The sequence below is a fragment of the Lissotriton vulgaris genome, chromosome 6, assembly GCF_964263255.1.
Source record: "Lissotriton vulgaris chromosome 6, aLisVul1.2, whole genome shotgun sequence".
In the NCBI taxonomy this organism is placed as follows: Eukaryota; Metazoa; Chordata; class Amphibia; order Caudata; family Salamandridae; genus Lissotriton; species Lissotriton vulgaris.
The window spans coordinates 1800173891-1800189291 of NC_141694.1; the positions used below are offsets into that span (position 1 = coordinate 1800173891).

The window sequence follows — 15401 nt, forward strand, 5'->3', positions numbered from 1 at the left end:
ACAGAAGTTAATAAATAGGCTGCTGATTTTTACCCAAAAATAAAAGCTTATATAAAAGCTCACAACCGTATTCTCTTAGCAGTCTTACGTGTTGGCTAGGCATCTCTGGCCTTAGCCTTTAGTGATGTTTGAAAAATAAGGAAAGTTGCCTCTGATGTTGTCTGCTCCTCTTAGGAAGGTGACCCAGTTAATCCATGTTTTGAAATTTGCTTTGGCAGTGTTTTTCCAATTCGTTAGGATTATTCCACTTATATTTTTTTTTTATCAATAAAAAAATTATTAAATATAAAAAAAAAAGAAAAATAAGGAAAGATTGGGAACGAAGTAAACATCCCCAAGAAAACACCGTAGTGTGCTTCAAACACAGCTACAAAAAACCTTTAAGTGTGTTCCCAAAACAATACAAAGGCTAATATGAAATGTATAACTGCGCCTTGCAGTAAGCATTGGCCTGCTAGACAAGACGTTCAAAATTACTTGCGCTCATGCAGGGAGCAGTTCACGTGTGCTCCTGCTCCTATAATATAGTAAAAAGGTTAAATCTTACCTTGTCTTTCCTGGTTTTTCAGATGAAGCAGGAGTTCGCTGCCTCACCTTTTCCAACTACCGCAAGAGAGTATTTGAAAAAGGCTGGCAACGTGTACTTGCCTTGTTGCATGAGGAATAATGTGAGGAGCGCCAATCAAGATGATGCCCTAATGCAAATTTTGTTCATTCCACCTATCTCCCCTCTGGTGGGCATCCTTTCTTGCATGTTTCTGCTACTTTATTTTCTCGCCATTCTGTGGGGCACCTCCCATCTCCATGGCAGAAAAAATAATTTGAGGACTACACAGCAGAAGCCAGATGAATCTGGTTTCAAACATACATTGATTCGAAAAAAAAGAAATACAAGTAGCAGTTTCTGTTTCCAAGCACTACATGGCGGAATATGTATATTATGGGAATCTAGAAGACGCCCATGCTGCAAACCATGCAAGTTACCTAACCCTGGATTGGCCAGGTGTATAGTTTTAAAAAATGTGCAAGTGTGCTAGGTTTCCCTATGTGCCTGCTAAGCTAGGGCCCAAAATCCACAGCTACCCAATTTGTAAAAAAAAAAAAAAAGGGTTCGTTTTGAGAGGGAAAATGTGATGTATCCATGCTACATTTTGGGCCATTTCCCGCCGTGGGCACTAGGCTTACCCACAAAAGTGAGGTACAACTTCTATTGGAAGACTTGGGGAATGCTGGGTGGAAGCAAGTTTGTGGCTTCCCTTAGATTCTCAGACTTTCTAACACAATGGGCCCGATTCACAAAAGTAATCTGAGACGAAATCCTAACTTTACGACTTTCGGTATTCACAAAAGGCATTTAGTAGTAGTAGTAAAGTTAGATTTCCTAACTTTACTACTATTAAACTGAGAAAAATCCTAACTTTATGACTTTTGGTATTCACAAAATGCATTTAGTAGTAGTAAAGTTAGGATTCCTAATTTTACTACTACTAAATGCCTTTTGTGAATACTGAAAGTCATAAAGTTAGGATTTTTCCCAGTTTAGTAGTAGTAAAGTTAGGAATTTTAACTTTACTACAATTAAATGTCTTTTGTGAATACCAAAAGTCGTAAAGTTAGGATTTTGTCTCAGATTACTTTTGTGAATCGGGCCCAATGTGAGGAAAATATGTTTCTTTAGTCAAAGTTTGAAGTTTGCAAGGGATTGTGGGTATAAAAAGGTGGTGGGAGTCAATCAACTCACCCCACCCTGAATTTCCCCTAGGTGTCTAGTTTAAAAAAAATATACAGGTTTTGCTCCGTTTCCCTAGGTGCCAGCTGAGCTAGGGTCCAAAATCCACGGCTACCCACATTAAAAAAACTATCCATTTTCAGTGTAAAAATGTGATGCATCCATGTTGTGGTTTGGCCCATTTCCTGTCATAGGCACTAGGTCTACCCTCACAAGTGAAGCACCATTTTTATGGGAAGACATGGGGGAGAATAGAATAGTAGAAACAATGTCATTACGAATTGGTTTTTGCTACATTTGTGCCTTCCAAATGTAAGCCAGTGTGTAAGAAAGAAGACATTTTGAAAAATACCCTCTAAATCATATGATAGTACGGGTACCCCCAAATTCAGTGTTGTACAAAGTACCACTGCTCCAAAACTCCATATCCTGTGCCCATTTCAGAAATGCAAAGGGTTTATCCCCAGTGCACAATGAAAACACATTGTACGGAGCAGCTCAGTTGTTGTCTCTGGGTACCTTAGGTTCTTGTAGAACCTACAAACCCCATATATCCCCACAACCAAAAGTGTTTAGCAGATATTATGGTTCATTTTTTAGTAAATCGACCATTGTGAAAAAAGTTACAGATTAAAACGTTGTCATAAATGGCAGTTTTTTCCTATAGTCATTTTTAATATTTCTTTATTTCAGCAGTTTCTATGGGAAAACGTTAAGGGATCTACACATATGACCCCTTGCGGAATTCAACATTTTGTCTACTTTCCAGAAATCTGTAGCTTTCCTGTATCACCCATGGATTTCACATGGATTTCTACAAAAAACTGGAAGTAGTTGAGAGCAAAAAGAAAAGGAAAAATTGACTTTCTTTTTGAAAAATGCCAAAATTGTGGCAGAAAAATCTGTTTTTATTCAGCTGTGCATCTTCCTGAAAGGTGGGAAAATGGTGACTTTAGCACAGTAAACCGTTGGCTGATTACATTTTTAGGAGAACTTGATTTCCCCAAAAACTCAGTATATAGCTGTATTTTGCTTATTTTCTCGATCCCCTCGAGGTGAATTCACAATCCCTGGCTAACTTTAGAATCACCAGGATGTTAGAAAAAACGTTTGGTGTGGGTACCTTATGTGCAGAAAAAAGTTATTATGCCCAAAGCGCGAACTACACCAAATAGCCAAAAAAGGCTCAGCACTTGGGGAGGTGGGGAGAGGGGGTGGGGTTGGCCAAGCAGTTAAGGGTTTAAAAAAGTTAATGTTACAATGAATATATTGAGATTCAATACAGTTAGCTCCAAGAGATTAAAGAAGGTAGAAAGAAGGAAATCATAAAATACATGGCATGTTAAAAGTAAAATGATTATATAAAGAGGCACACATTTATAAAATAGTAAATCCCGAAGACCCACCAACCCCCATGAAACCATAGCAATGGAGTAGACCAACCAGAGAAGTGAATGAATTCACTAGAGATTATTTTTCAGCAATACTGTTCAGTTTTATTGAAGCATAAAGACCAATCATAGCCCTGCAAGAGCATGATTTAATCTTGTTTATTTCATAGGATTTTAGTTCGGAGTTAGTTTCACAGCAAGTAAATGTGTTACAGAATATGTAAAAATGCAAGTGATTAGAAAGGAAATCTTTGTAAAAAATTGTAAAAAATTTGATTAAAACTAGAATTGTCATACCAAAATTCCTGCAAACAACTACCTGTATTACCAAGTTGATCAATAAAATGAGATGTGTACAATGAAGATGTTGCCTAATATGTGAATGACACAGACGACTCGTAAGTACAAAACTAATTGAGGAATTGTGTCGGAGATGGTCTACTCAATGCATTTTGGGTAAATTATAAATTATTTAAATAATAATAAAGCCAATTACCAAATCTACTGCACACTTTGATCCTCCATAACTCTTTTCTTTAATCTTTTCATAGTATTGGATACTTTTCCTTGGCACATGAATCCCTAGTATTTGGCAACCTTATTCAGCTGGCCCACTCTAGTATAAAAATTTAAATAAACAGGTTTTCCATGCACTAACAAATCCAGCAAATGGTGCAAAATAGATACATTAAATACCAAACAGAGCTAAAAATAGTGGTGTCATTAAGCATGATAATGGAAGGAACATGCAAAAGGGTGGTTTGACATGAAACACATGTGTTACTGCCTGTAATTCCAAGCATCCTAACACACATTTTCCTCTCCTAGTTAAATAGAACAAAAACAGACATTCATTTTCTGTCAACAAAGCCAAATAAAAAGTGGGCTCAGTAACGCTGGCATGAGGAGCAACTGATGCTGTTCCCATGGTCCTGTGGTGTTGATCGTCGCTGATACTTCTTTGTCAACCAAGGCTGGTGATATTGGAGCGTCCACCAGGTGGATTAACAATCCGATGTCCTGTGCGGCGCGAGTTGTTGTCATTTACCTGGACACCAGCAGATGAGTAACCTGGTGAAATGAGGTGTTAGATATCAGTGGAGAACTTTATATGCATGAGTGTGAGTTGGGGATATAGCGATGCAGTAAATAGGACATTACACATCATACTAAGCACAAGATCTGTGAATGTTTTATATCAAGACAATACCATGCAGCTGTATAGGACACTCCTGTGCAGGTCACTGGTAGAAAGGCCTTACAAGAAGCAAAGATAAGCCCTCCTAAACCAGGACGCCAACATTGTCACCTTGCAGTGGTGGTAAACATCCTCAATGCAGCCAAATCTGAGGACATGATGTAAAATTCTGACCCAAGTCAATTTGAAACTCATAATCAATACCCTATCCTTTTACCCATGTAATAACTGTTACACCCCACTGAATGTTAAGCGTAACCATTTTTAGGTCTCGTCTACGCAGCGCGCATGCGCTGCATAGGAGACCTTTAGCCGTCGTTCAGCTCTTTTTCGTTGCACATACTCGTGCTTGGGATGTATGACAGTACAACGCGATCATTTTGATCGCGGTACTTTACATCGCAGATTTTACAACGCAAGTCGTTACAACGACTTACGTCGGAGGGCGCAGATTGATGATTAATATGATTTTCTATTCCAACTCCAGCCCACATAACAGTAGGGAAGGTGTTGGAATAGAAAATCACAATATTCCTTAACCAAGAGCACCATCCAGTGCAAGTCGTAGTAATGACTTGTGTTGTAATGGCAGTGTGATAAAGGTTGTGCGTTGTAAACACTGCGTTGTAAACAATGTTTCCCCGTGCTTGTGGCGGCATACACCTTGCGGGAGCACGCAAGGCCGTGCCACAAGCACGAGTATGTGCTTCCAAAAAGATCAGACTGCTCTCCTAAGCACCCGTGTGGCTCTCTCCTCGCCCACACGTTCTTGTTACAATCGCAATCGCTTTCACTTTCGCAATCGCTTTAACTTTCACTGCCGCTTGTTACCTAGGCATTTGGGTAGACGCAGTTGTTTTTTCTACCATAAATGCAGGAATTCAGTTCTAGAGTGCAAAAAAACATAAAACATGCTACAGAGACAAACTGGAATGTGTATTACCTTTTTCTTGAGCTTGCTAAAACGTGTTGAACAAAGTAAACACTCAAAACCATCAGCTTTTCTGGTCTTGTGCATGTAGTCTGGTTTACAGTACGATGTAATCTAGCATTGCAGGTCTCCTTCATTGCTAATTCTCTGATTAGAGTCCTACCATTATTGCTGACATCATTTTGCCCCACTTCTAGGTCTGCAGCCTTTCACGGTGTTGGTTTTGAAAATCTGGTCACGCTTCAGAAAGGTTTTTATTTTACAAAGAAGAGCAAATAAATCTGAACCTTCCACTAAAGAGTGAATTAATGTCCTACAACTACTACTGCTAGAGCTGTAGCGCTCTTAGGGTTTTACTACTGTAATACTGCGAAATAGCACATTTTTCAAATCTGATGGCACAACTGTTCTCATGGGTTTGGCAGTCTTTGCTTCCTAGATGCATGTTGTGACTGGGGGTCTTTGACAAGATGGAAAACATTATAACAGTTTCAAAATGCCGAGGTCATAGTCATCTGTTGATCACCTCAAAGGCATTCTAATCAGAGCAACTGCGACTATATGGATATTAATCTTGCGGTAATACGTAACACCGTAACGAAGAGAAGTTAATGTGCTATTTTATAGAGAATTACGCAGACCCAAAGCACAGAGCTATGTAATGGAAAAACGTATTTCACTTTTACTTTAGGCATACATTTAGGGCTTATCTGCACAGCTGAATTGAAATTATGAGGTGTTATCATATTATGGCTTAAAGTACCTGTTTCTCTCTCTCTATCATGACTCATAAATAGCTTAAGTACATTTTCTATGTAAACATCTGACTGGGACAAAGGTTAAAACAGAGTCAGATAAAATTCGAATGAAACTTGACAGATTGAACCCACATTTCCTAACACAGAACTTAATTATATCTGGTTTGCAGCATCTACTGGATATTCAACCTCCTAGAAACCTCATTGAACATTTGAACCTGCTTACCCCACTGGAATTATTCTTCTACCAGAAAACTTCCAAACTCTGAATTTAAAAATGTTGGCTGGACCAAACCACCACGTACAGACTCACTGCACTCTTCAGCACATCAGCCAAAAAGTAGACATAGCTCGTGGCCTACCATGTCCCTTAGGCTTACATTGAATTTATGTTTACCATTGTTTCCTATGGAATACCTATCTTTTTCACCATAAACTTTCATCCCTATTTCCAATTTTCTTCATTATTGTATATTTTCTCTTATTAAATTATTTTATCCATGTAATTGTTTTGGGAATTTTAATTTCTTTACTTGTTCTGTTATTTGGGTCAGTTTACTATACACCTCACACATTTTCTGTGGAGACGTCTGATATGGTCATAGCTGACAAAGCGAGCATAGGCTAACCTCGCTGAAACCTGTTTATGTTTATTGGGCTTTCTCTGTGGGATGTACCATGTTACAACGCATACCGTTACAACTACCTACTATTACAACGCGACCATTACAACGCATACCATTACAACGCATAGCGCTTTGAGGTGCTGGATAGTGGTAAGTATAATTTACTATTCTAACTCCAGTCCCCGTGGACACTAGGGAAGGTGTTGGATAGTAAATTATACTTATTCCCTATCCTAGAGCGCCCCCCAGCGCAATGCGTTGTAATGGTATGCGTTGTAAAAGATGCGTTGTAATAGTAGGTAGTTGTAAAAGATGCGTTGTAACGGGTGTATACCTTCTCTGTGTGGTTTTTCTATCTCTTGTAGCCCTGCAGCTAGATCCCCATGACTATTCTTAGCTTCCTACAACAGAGTAAGGGCTCAGGTTTGGAAGGCAGCTCTCAAGGCTGGTAAATTTGCTGAAATGTGTTTGAGCTAATTCTCAGAAGATGTTATGTTTACTTACCATCACAATATCTTGTGCATTAGTTTTCCATCACATCGTATCACACCAATTGAGGCTATTGTGACAGCGTTTGCAAGCATTGACATAGCCAATAGGTCTCGCCTTTGGGAATTATAAGTGTTTAGCCATGCAACAGTTAATGCTGGTGGACCAAGGATATTGTGCTGCATAACTTAATACTTGTAAGGTCCCAAAAGCGAGAGCTATTGGCTATGCCAATGCTTGTTAATTTCTACCATGTTCACCAAGAAATACTGAAATGCCATCGGAGTTGTGATGGCAGGAAATATGTTTTCAGGGTTTATCGTTTTTTAGACTGGAGTGCATCTATTAGAAATGCATATCTAAGCGCTGACAGGTTTATTTTATGGCTTGCCAGGTCAAAAGCAAACTTTTTTCCTATGTGTGAAAAAAGAAATCTCCATTTTCGCTACTTCCTTGTTGAAAAATGTATATATTCTTGTGTAAGGAGATCTGTAAAACTATGAAAGCCTGTGGCCTGCGCTATCTTATAAAACAATTTTGATTAGTCAAATAATTCTTGTGCACAGAAATGTGTCGATCCTAAAACTTCTTCAAATAGTGTACACTGTGTACAACTTAATAAATCTGTGGCAGAAAAATTCATTTTAAAACAGAGACACTTTAAGGCAAGGCGCAAACAGTGCAATTCATATCTGCCAAGTCTTCAGAGAGCTTAAGTGTGAAATTTGTATAATTTCAGTGTAAATATGAGTGACGTTCAACGACTATGAGTGACACTTTTTCGAGAGCTAAAATCAAGCAAAAAAGACAGGGAAAACGTATAAATATCAGAAATTACACCCATTTGAGCAACAAGAAACACTAAGAAGATCTTAAAACTGCTGCAAAGCACCAGAAATGGAAGGGCACTTACCGACATGACAAACCAAGAGTTTGTCCACATACTTGCCAACTTTTCAGGATGGCTATGTGTGTAACATTTCTATAGTTTCAGTGTTGTTATGATTGACATTCTGCTACCTAATGTGTGACACCATGAGTGACATTCTGCTACCTAATGTGTGACACCTCCAGTGACCATTTCTCACCAGAAAAAAAGCAATAAACTCAATCTAAAGTGTTAAATATAGACTGCCACCTTAAGAGCCATGAGAACCTCTAGTCTGACTACATGGTCCATTCAGTCAGCATTGACCAAGAAGTAGCATAACTCTAGTAACAGTATCCGTAACAGCCAGCCAATGCAGTATGTTCACACCATGTACGCATCAAGCAGATCTACCTCTATTCAATGTGCTCTAACCAATTTAAAACAAGCAGCACAGGGATTTCAAAGCCATTCTAGCCCCCTTCCCATCCACCCGAACCAGTGTGGCCCTGCAAAGCCCATCACAGCCCCATTAACAATTATTAGAACCAGCCGTGCCCTGTCCAGCCACCCAACCCAACCTGTTCCAGTCATTATACTCCCAAGTACATCAACCAGAACCAGCCTTAAATAGGGTGCCCACCTGGCCTTGTCTAGTCAGTATTTTATTGTCCTGGCACATATAAAAAAAAATCATCTTGTCAGCATTTTTCCTCCTATCAGTACATATTTAAAATGGTAAACATAAGAACAAATGACTTTAAAATGTCTTTGGGAGCTGCCTTAATCTTCAGTGACTAATGCAAAAAGAACAATTGATGGACAGGATGCTGAACAATGCCAAACATTCACTCCCAGTACAGAGATCCGGGCCTAAATCCATTGTCTATTTGCACAACATGCCATTACAGTTGAGACCCACCCATATGCAAATCAGTCTTGACCCTGCTCCCCAGGTGAACAGTCCATCCCGAACTGCCAGGCCGGATCCTCTCTGGACTGGAAAGAAGCATCCAGGGACCGGTTTCAGTGTATCATCTCTCATCAGCCAGGCTAGCTTGACTCCATTGGTATGGTGAGCACGAGGCCCAACTCTGTGCATGCCCTTCATACTTAGGGCATCAAATGAAAAAAGAAAAACTGTTGGACAGAATGCTGAACAATGTCAAACATTCACCCACAGTACAGCGATCTGGGCCTAAATCCCTCATCTGTTTGCACATCAGGCCATTCCAGTTTAGACTCAGTCTTAACCCAGCTCCCTGTGAGAACAGTCCGGCCCGAACTGCTAGTCCAGGTCCTCCCTGGACCGGAAACAAGCATCCTGCGACTGGTTTCAAAGTATCAAGAACAATTTATAAATACAATGCTGAACAATGGCAAACATACACCCCAGTACAGAGATCTGGGCCTAAATCCATTGTTTTGTTGCATACCATGCTATTTCCAGTTTAGACCCAGCCATAAGCAAATTCCCCATGGGAACAGTCCAGTCCAGACGTGGGTCCCTTGCTCACTGTGCCACTGGATTCAAGTTAGCTCGGCTGATGAGGGGTGATACCCAGAAACCAGTCCGACAATGCTTGTTTCTTGTCCAGAGAGAACCTCGCTCGTCGGTTTGGGCTGGACTGTTGACATGAGGAGCAGGGTCAAGACTGATTTGCATTTGGCTGGGTCTAAGCTGGGGTAGCGTGGTGATAAAAAAATGGATTAAACCCAAATCTTTGAAACTGGGAGTGAATGTTTGCATTGTTCAGCATTTTGTCCATCATTTTTTATTTCTTTGCCCTAAGTGGGAAAGATTATGCCCTGACGTGGTTCATGTGCTCACTATGCCACTGGATTCAAGCTAGCCTAGCTGATGAGGGCTGATATCCTGAAACCAGTCCCAGGATGCTTGCTTCTAGTCCAGGGAATTTGAATTTGAATTTGAAGGGATTTGTATAGCGCTCGTACACCTGGCGGTTTCTTGGCGCTCACTGACAATTGCTACTAGGCAGGTCGGAGAGAGGGTAAGGTGAGCGTTTAAGATGGGAAGGCTTGGGTGAAGAGGAAAGTCTTCAAGTCTCTACGGAAGAGGGGGTACTGGGTACAGGTTCTGAGGTGCAATGGAAGAGAGTTCCAGAAGACTGGACCCGTGGTAGAAAATTTAGAGCCACCCCACTTCTTCCGTTTAAAGCGGGGAACCAGGAGAAGATGGTGAGAGGCGGATCGGAGGTCTCGTGAAGGCGTGTAGGATTGAATGGTTGAGTTGATGAAGGAGGGGGCAGATCCTGACCGGGCTTTAAAGATGGTGCAACCAAGCTTGAATAGGATTCGTTGTCGGACAGGGAGCCAGTGCAGGGTAAAGAGGAGAGGGGTTACGTGATGTGACTTAGAAAGGTTAAAAACCAGCCTAGCAGCCTGGTTTTGGACAAGCTGAAGGCGTCTCAAGAGGTAGTTGGGCATGCCATGGTAAAGGATATTACCATAATCTAGGCGAGATGTTACCATGGCTAACAGAATTAGTTTGAGCGCTTCTGGGGCGAAAAATCGAGAAACTCTGCGGATAGTCCTAAGTGAAAGGAAGGCTGAGGAAACCACAGCAGAAACTTGAGAGTGTAAGGAGAGTTGATTATTGATTTTAAATCCAAGGGTTTTGACAGAGGGTACAGGGGTGGGAGGGGGGCCAAGTGAAGGGGGCCAAAAGGAAGATGTCCAGGGACTGGAGCAACCACCCGTTAGCACCAACTCCGTTTTGTCGGGGTTGAGCTTCAAGTGGTTGAAGTTCATCCAGTCCTGAATAAAGGTCATAATGGACTGGACATTGGACATAGACTCAGGGGTGGAGGAAAGGGAAAAAATGAGCTGGAGGTCGTCTGCGTAATTGTACACAGAGACCTCCAGACGCTGTAAAGCAAAAATAAGGGGGGCAATGTAGAGGTTAAACAAGAGGGGGGACAGAGAGGAACCCTGGGGAACACCACACTGAATTGGTTGAAAATCTGCAGAGAACTCTCCCAGACGAACCGCTTGAGTCCGACCGTTCAGAAAGGAGGATAACCATAGTAGCGCTGTTCCTTTGATTCCCGCCGCTTCGACACGTGAAAGTAAGATGGTGTGATCCACCGTGTCGAATGCGGCGGAGAGATCTAAGAGGATCAGGGCCTGATGTTGGTTGGTATCCATTCCTTGTCAGAGATTGTCCAGGACCGATGTTATAACGGACTCAGTTGAGTGGGCTGGGCGGAAGCCGGCCTGTCTAGGGGCTAACACGCCGTGACTTTCCACGAACTCGCTCAAGGTTTTAACCACATGCCGTTCCAATACCTTCGCCAGGTAGGGCAAGAGGGAAATTGGACGGAAGTTGACTGGGTCGGAGGGGTCTGCACCAGGTTTCTTCAGGATCGGGACAATCACAGCCGATTTAAGTGCAGGAGTAACAATGCCCTGAGCCAGCGAGCTGTTTAAGAGCACTAAGGGTGGTGAGGGACAGTGAGTGTAAATCTGCTTTAAGATATAAGCTGGGCAGGGGTCCAGCGGGGAGCCGGACTTGACCAACGGGAGAATAGAAAGAAATGAGTCGGTCGAAAGAGGAGGAATTGAGTCCAAATATGCGGTGACTGGAGGGCAGCGGGGGTCAGTGAAGGTCTGGGATGGGGAGGGAATTTTACTTTTGATTTTGTTAATTTTGTCCAAAAAAAAGAAATTGAGCGAGTCACATAATGTTTGAGAGGGTGATGGTTTGAGCGATGTTCTGTCGGAAAAGGCAAGATCCTGGATGATAGAAAAGATTTCTCTAGGCCGATTTTCCGCAAGCTGGATTTTAGAGGAGAAATAGTTTTTCTTCGTGTCAAGTATAGCTGTCTTGTACTGGGTAAGAAGTTCAGTATAACGATTTTTTGCAGTAGGACAGTAATTCCGTCTCCATTTTCGTTCGGCTTGGCGGAGAGTGAGTTTTTTGTTTTTTAAATCCTCTGAGAACCAACGATTAGCGTCTTTGGGGCGTTTGGTTGCGATGCGTTTAAGCGGAGCGATGGCATCGCACCCGGCCCGCAGCCAGTTAGTAATTGCTTCTGCCTGGCCAGAGGAAGGCAGCGCAGTCAGTTCAGGGCTGGAGGAAGAAAGGAGAGACGATAGGGCTACGATGTCAACTCGGTTCCATGAACGCACCCAGACATTTTTCGCGGAGGTAGGTTTGGGTGGTGGAACAGGGGATAGGGAAAAGGTGATTAGTGAGTGATCTGACCATGAACATGGGGAAATTGAAAGGGAGTTGACCGGGCAATCACGTTGCCAAATTTGGTCCAGGATGTGTCCCAACCTGTGTGTGGGAGCATTAACAACTGATGAGAAGTTGAGCGACCCAAGAGAGTCTGAGAACTCCTTGGACGTGGCGCATTCCGCAGGGTCGGAGGGCCAAAAGTTAAAATCTCCCAAGACTAGGATGGAGGCGTGGTTAACCACCAGGGTTGCCATTAAGTCTTGAAAACAGGGGAGGAAAGTTTGAGGGGAGGACGGGGTCTGTACACCAGGACACAAGTTAACGGAGGGGTGAAGGAAAGGGAGCGAACCACTAGGCAGTCTGAGACTCCCATGGAGGGGGAAACCAGGGACTGGAAAGTAAGTTCTTTGCGGCCAGGGAGGACCTGGATTGGCAGTTTGGGCCGGACTGTTCCTATTAGGTGCAGGGACAAGACTGATTTGCATATGGCTGGTTGTAAACTGGGGTGGTGTGGTGGGCAAAATAACTCTGGATTTAACTCAGATCTTAGTGACTAGGGGTGAATGTTTGCATTGTTCAGCTTTCTGTCCATCATTTGTTCCGTTTGCTTTGATGGTCAGTGACTGGCAATTAAAGTACAGTACATGATAATAACCCCAGATAGTTCAGTAGAGAATGCTCTAGACTAAACAGGGATCTAAAAACATCTCTTAAACAAAAACCAAGAGACTGTGCCAAAATAAGCACCCTGAGGAAAGACTATAAAAGAACTTTGAAACAAAGGAAAAGTGAAATTCGAGAGGATGCCTGGGCAAGCTAAATTCAGGCCGCAGATACTAGAAATGTGGCACTATTCTGGCAAACTAGTGATCACCCTTTTTTTTATAGATAATTTAACTTCGAAAATAGAAATTGCGGTACACCCACAAGATTGGATTACACATTTTGCATCTATTTTTAACCCAGTTGCTATTTGTGTTACTACAGCAATTTTATACTAGTTGAACCTGTAAAATCTATGCCAATTGTGCCAGTGGAAATTAAAACCGCCCTCCAAAAAAGTGCCAGTGGGAAAGCCGCAGGACCTGATGGGGTACCTATTGATGTTTTTAAAAGTAACAGATTTTTGGACACCTATTTTATTAAATGTTTTCAATGCTGCTATAGGAGGAGTCCTACCTGCGTCATGGTAAAAAAGCATTATTGTACACATTTTTAAAAAGGGCGATGGCTGGAATGCAAATTGCAATCGCCCTATATCCCTTCTGGACCTAACCTCAAAGTTAATGGGAAGAATTCTCCTGGGGAGGTTAGAAGAATGGGTCAATGAGAATAATATTTTCTCAGAAGCCCAGTATGGGTTCAGACGATGTATTTGCAAAAACAACAATTGATGGACAGAATGCAGAACAATGTCATACATTCACCCCAGTACAGAGATCTGGGCCTAAATCCATCGTTTTTTTGCACTCCACACCATCCCAGTTCAGACATGGCCATATGCAAATCAGCCTTGACCCTGTGCCTCATGGGAACAGTCCAGCCCGAACTGCCAAGCCATGTCTTTCCTGGACCGGAATCAAGGATCCTAGGACCGGTTTCTGGCTATCAGCCGTCTTCAGCCAGGATAGCTTGACTTAAGTGGTGTGGAGAGCAAGGGACTCACGTCTGAGCATACCCATCCCACTCATCGTGACAAATGCAAAAACAACAATTGATGGACAGAATGCAGAACAATGTCATACATTCACCCCAGTACAGAGATCTGGGCCTAAATCCATCGTTTTTTTGCACGAGGTATTGGAATGGTAGAACAGTGTTTAAATTTTGAACTCTTAACAGGAAAATATACACTAGCTAAAAAAGGCGTTCTACATCTTAGTTTTGTGGACCTTGCCAATCACGCCAAATCGTGGCAAACCCTAAAAGAGCTAGGAGCACCAAATGACATTGTTATATACCTATCCCATATCTACACTTTTTTATCTTCAAGAGTACGTTTTGGAACAAAGGGCGAATGTACACAGGATTTTAGGGTCACAAGAGGAATACGCCAAGGATCTGTACTGGCACCATTGTTGTTCTCCCTATACTTTAATAATGGGGATCTTTTTTTACAAAAGCAAAATGCAGACAGCCCAAAAGTAGGTAGACGTACAACCCCGGTATTACTCTATGCCGATGACGCAGTCCTTTATCAAGGACAGCGAATGGATTACAATGTCTAATTGAGAAATTTGCTCAGTACATGTCAGACAAGGATTTACAGTTAAACCTCACCAAAACTTTTGTTATTACTTGTGGAAAGATTAAACTGGAGCATAGACAACACCATGTGGGAGGAGTAGTTGTAGGTAGAGTGCCAACCTTTTCTTATTTGGGCCTTCTTTTTAACAGAAAGGGCAGCTGGAAACCTCACATTGATTCATGTAACTTGAAATTTGTAAGAATCGCGGAGCGAATCTTTTGATTTGCAGTAAAAAGGGAAATAAGACCGTAAGGGAGATACTTACTCTGTATAGAACTAAGTGTGTGACTGGTGCCTGTTATGGGGCTGCAATATGGGGGAGAGCAAACAATATGTCCCTTCAAATACAAGAAAATAACATTTTAAAACGACTACTTGCATTATCAAATTTAACAGCCAATTATATTGTAAACATAGAATTGGCTGTATCATACATAAGTGACACTATCAGTGTAACGGGACTTACATTCTGGCGAGGGTTGTGGGTGAAAGAAGAAACAAAATTCACCACGGATTTAATAAAGGATTGCTTGACCCTTGATCACTGGAAAATAATTCCATGGCTAGAGTATATCCAAAATCTACTAACATATAGGGAATCTGGCATCTATACAAGACATTAGTAAAAATGAGTTGAAGTTTAGATATATCTCTGCATGGGACTATAATAGAACTGATGAGGCTAAACGAAAATATAGTGTTACCACCTATTGTGAAATTCCTTCTGTGCTGGGTATACAGACATATCTTACAATGGTTGGAAATACCCAGCACAGATTTTACTTTGTTAAGTTAACCTTGTTAGGTTAAGAATTGGTACGTTACAGTATATAACCGGATTTTGTGATAAAGAAAAGGGGTCTTATAACCTACCAAATTGCCCATGTAATGGAAAAAAACAGTCCACGCTACACTTTATATTATTCTGCTTCTTGAATAGTGATATCCGGAAATCTGTT

The 15401-nt window shown here is 41.7% G+C and overlaps 1 protein-coding gene across 1 annotated transcript in view; it reads right to left on the reverse strand.

The window, feature by feature from the left end:
* Nucleotides 1-3207: 3207 nt before the first annotated feature.
* Nucleotides 3208-15401, reverse strand: part of LOC147709528 (dihydropyrimidinase-related protein 1-like) — a 199957-nt gene continuing 187763 nt past the window's right edge. Inside the window, exon 14 of the mRNA XM_086928068.1 lies at nucleotides 3208-4191. Within this exon, the coding sequence (XP_086784194.1) occupies nucleotides 4085-4191 (107 nt within the window). The 3' untranslated portion in view covers nucleotides 3208-4084. The remainder of the gene's footprint in view (nucleotides 4192-15401) is intronic.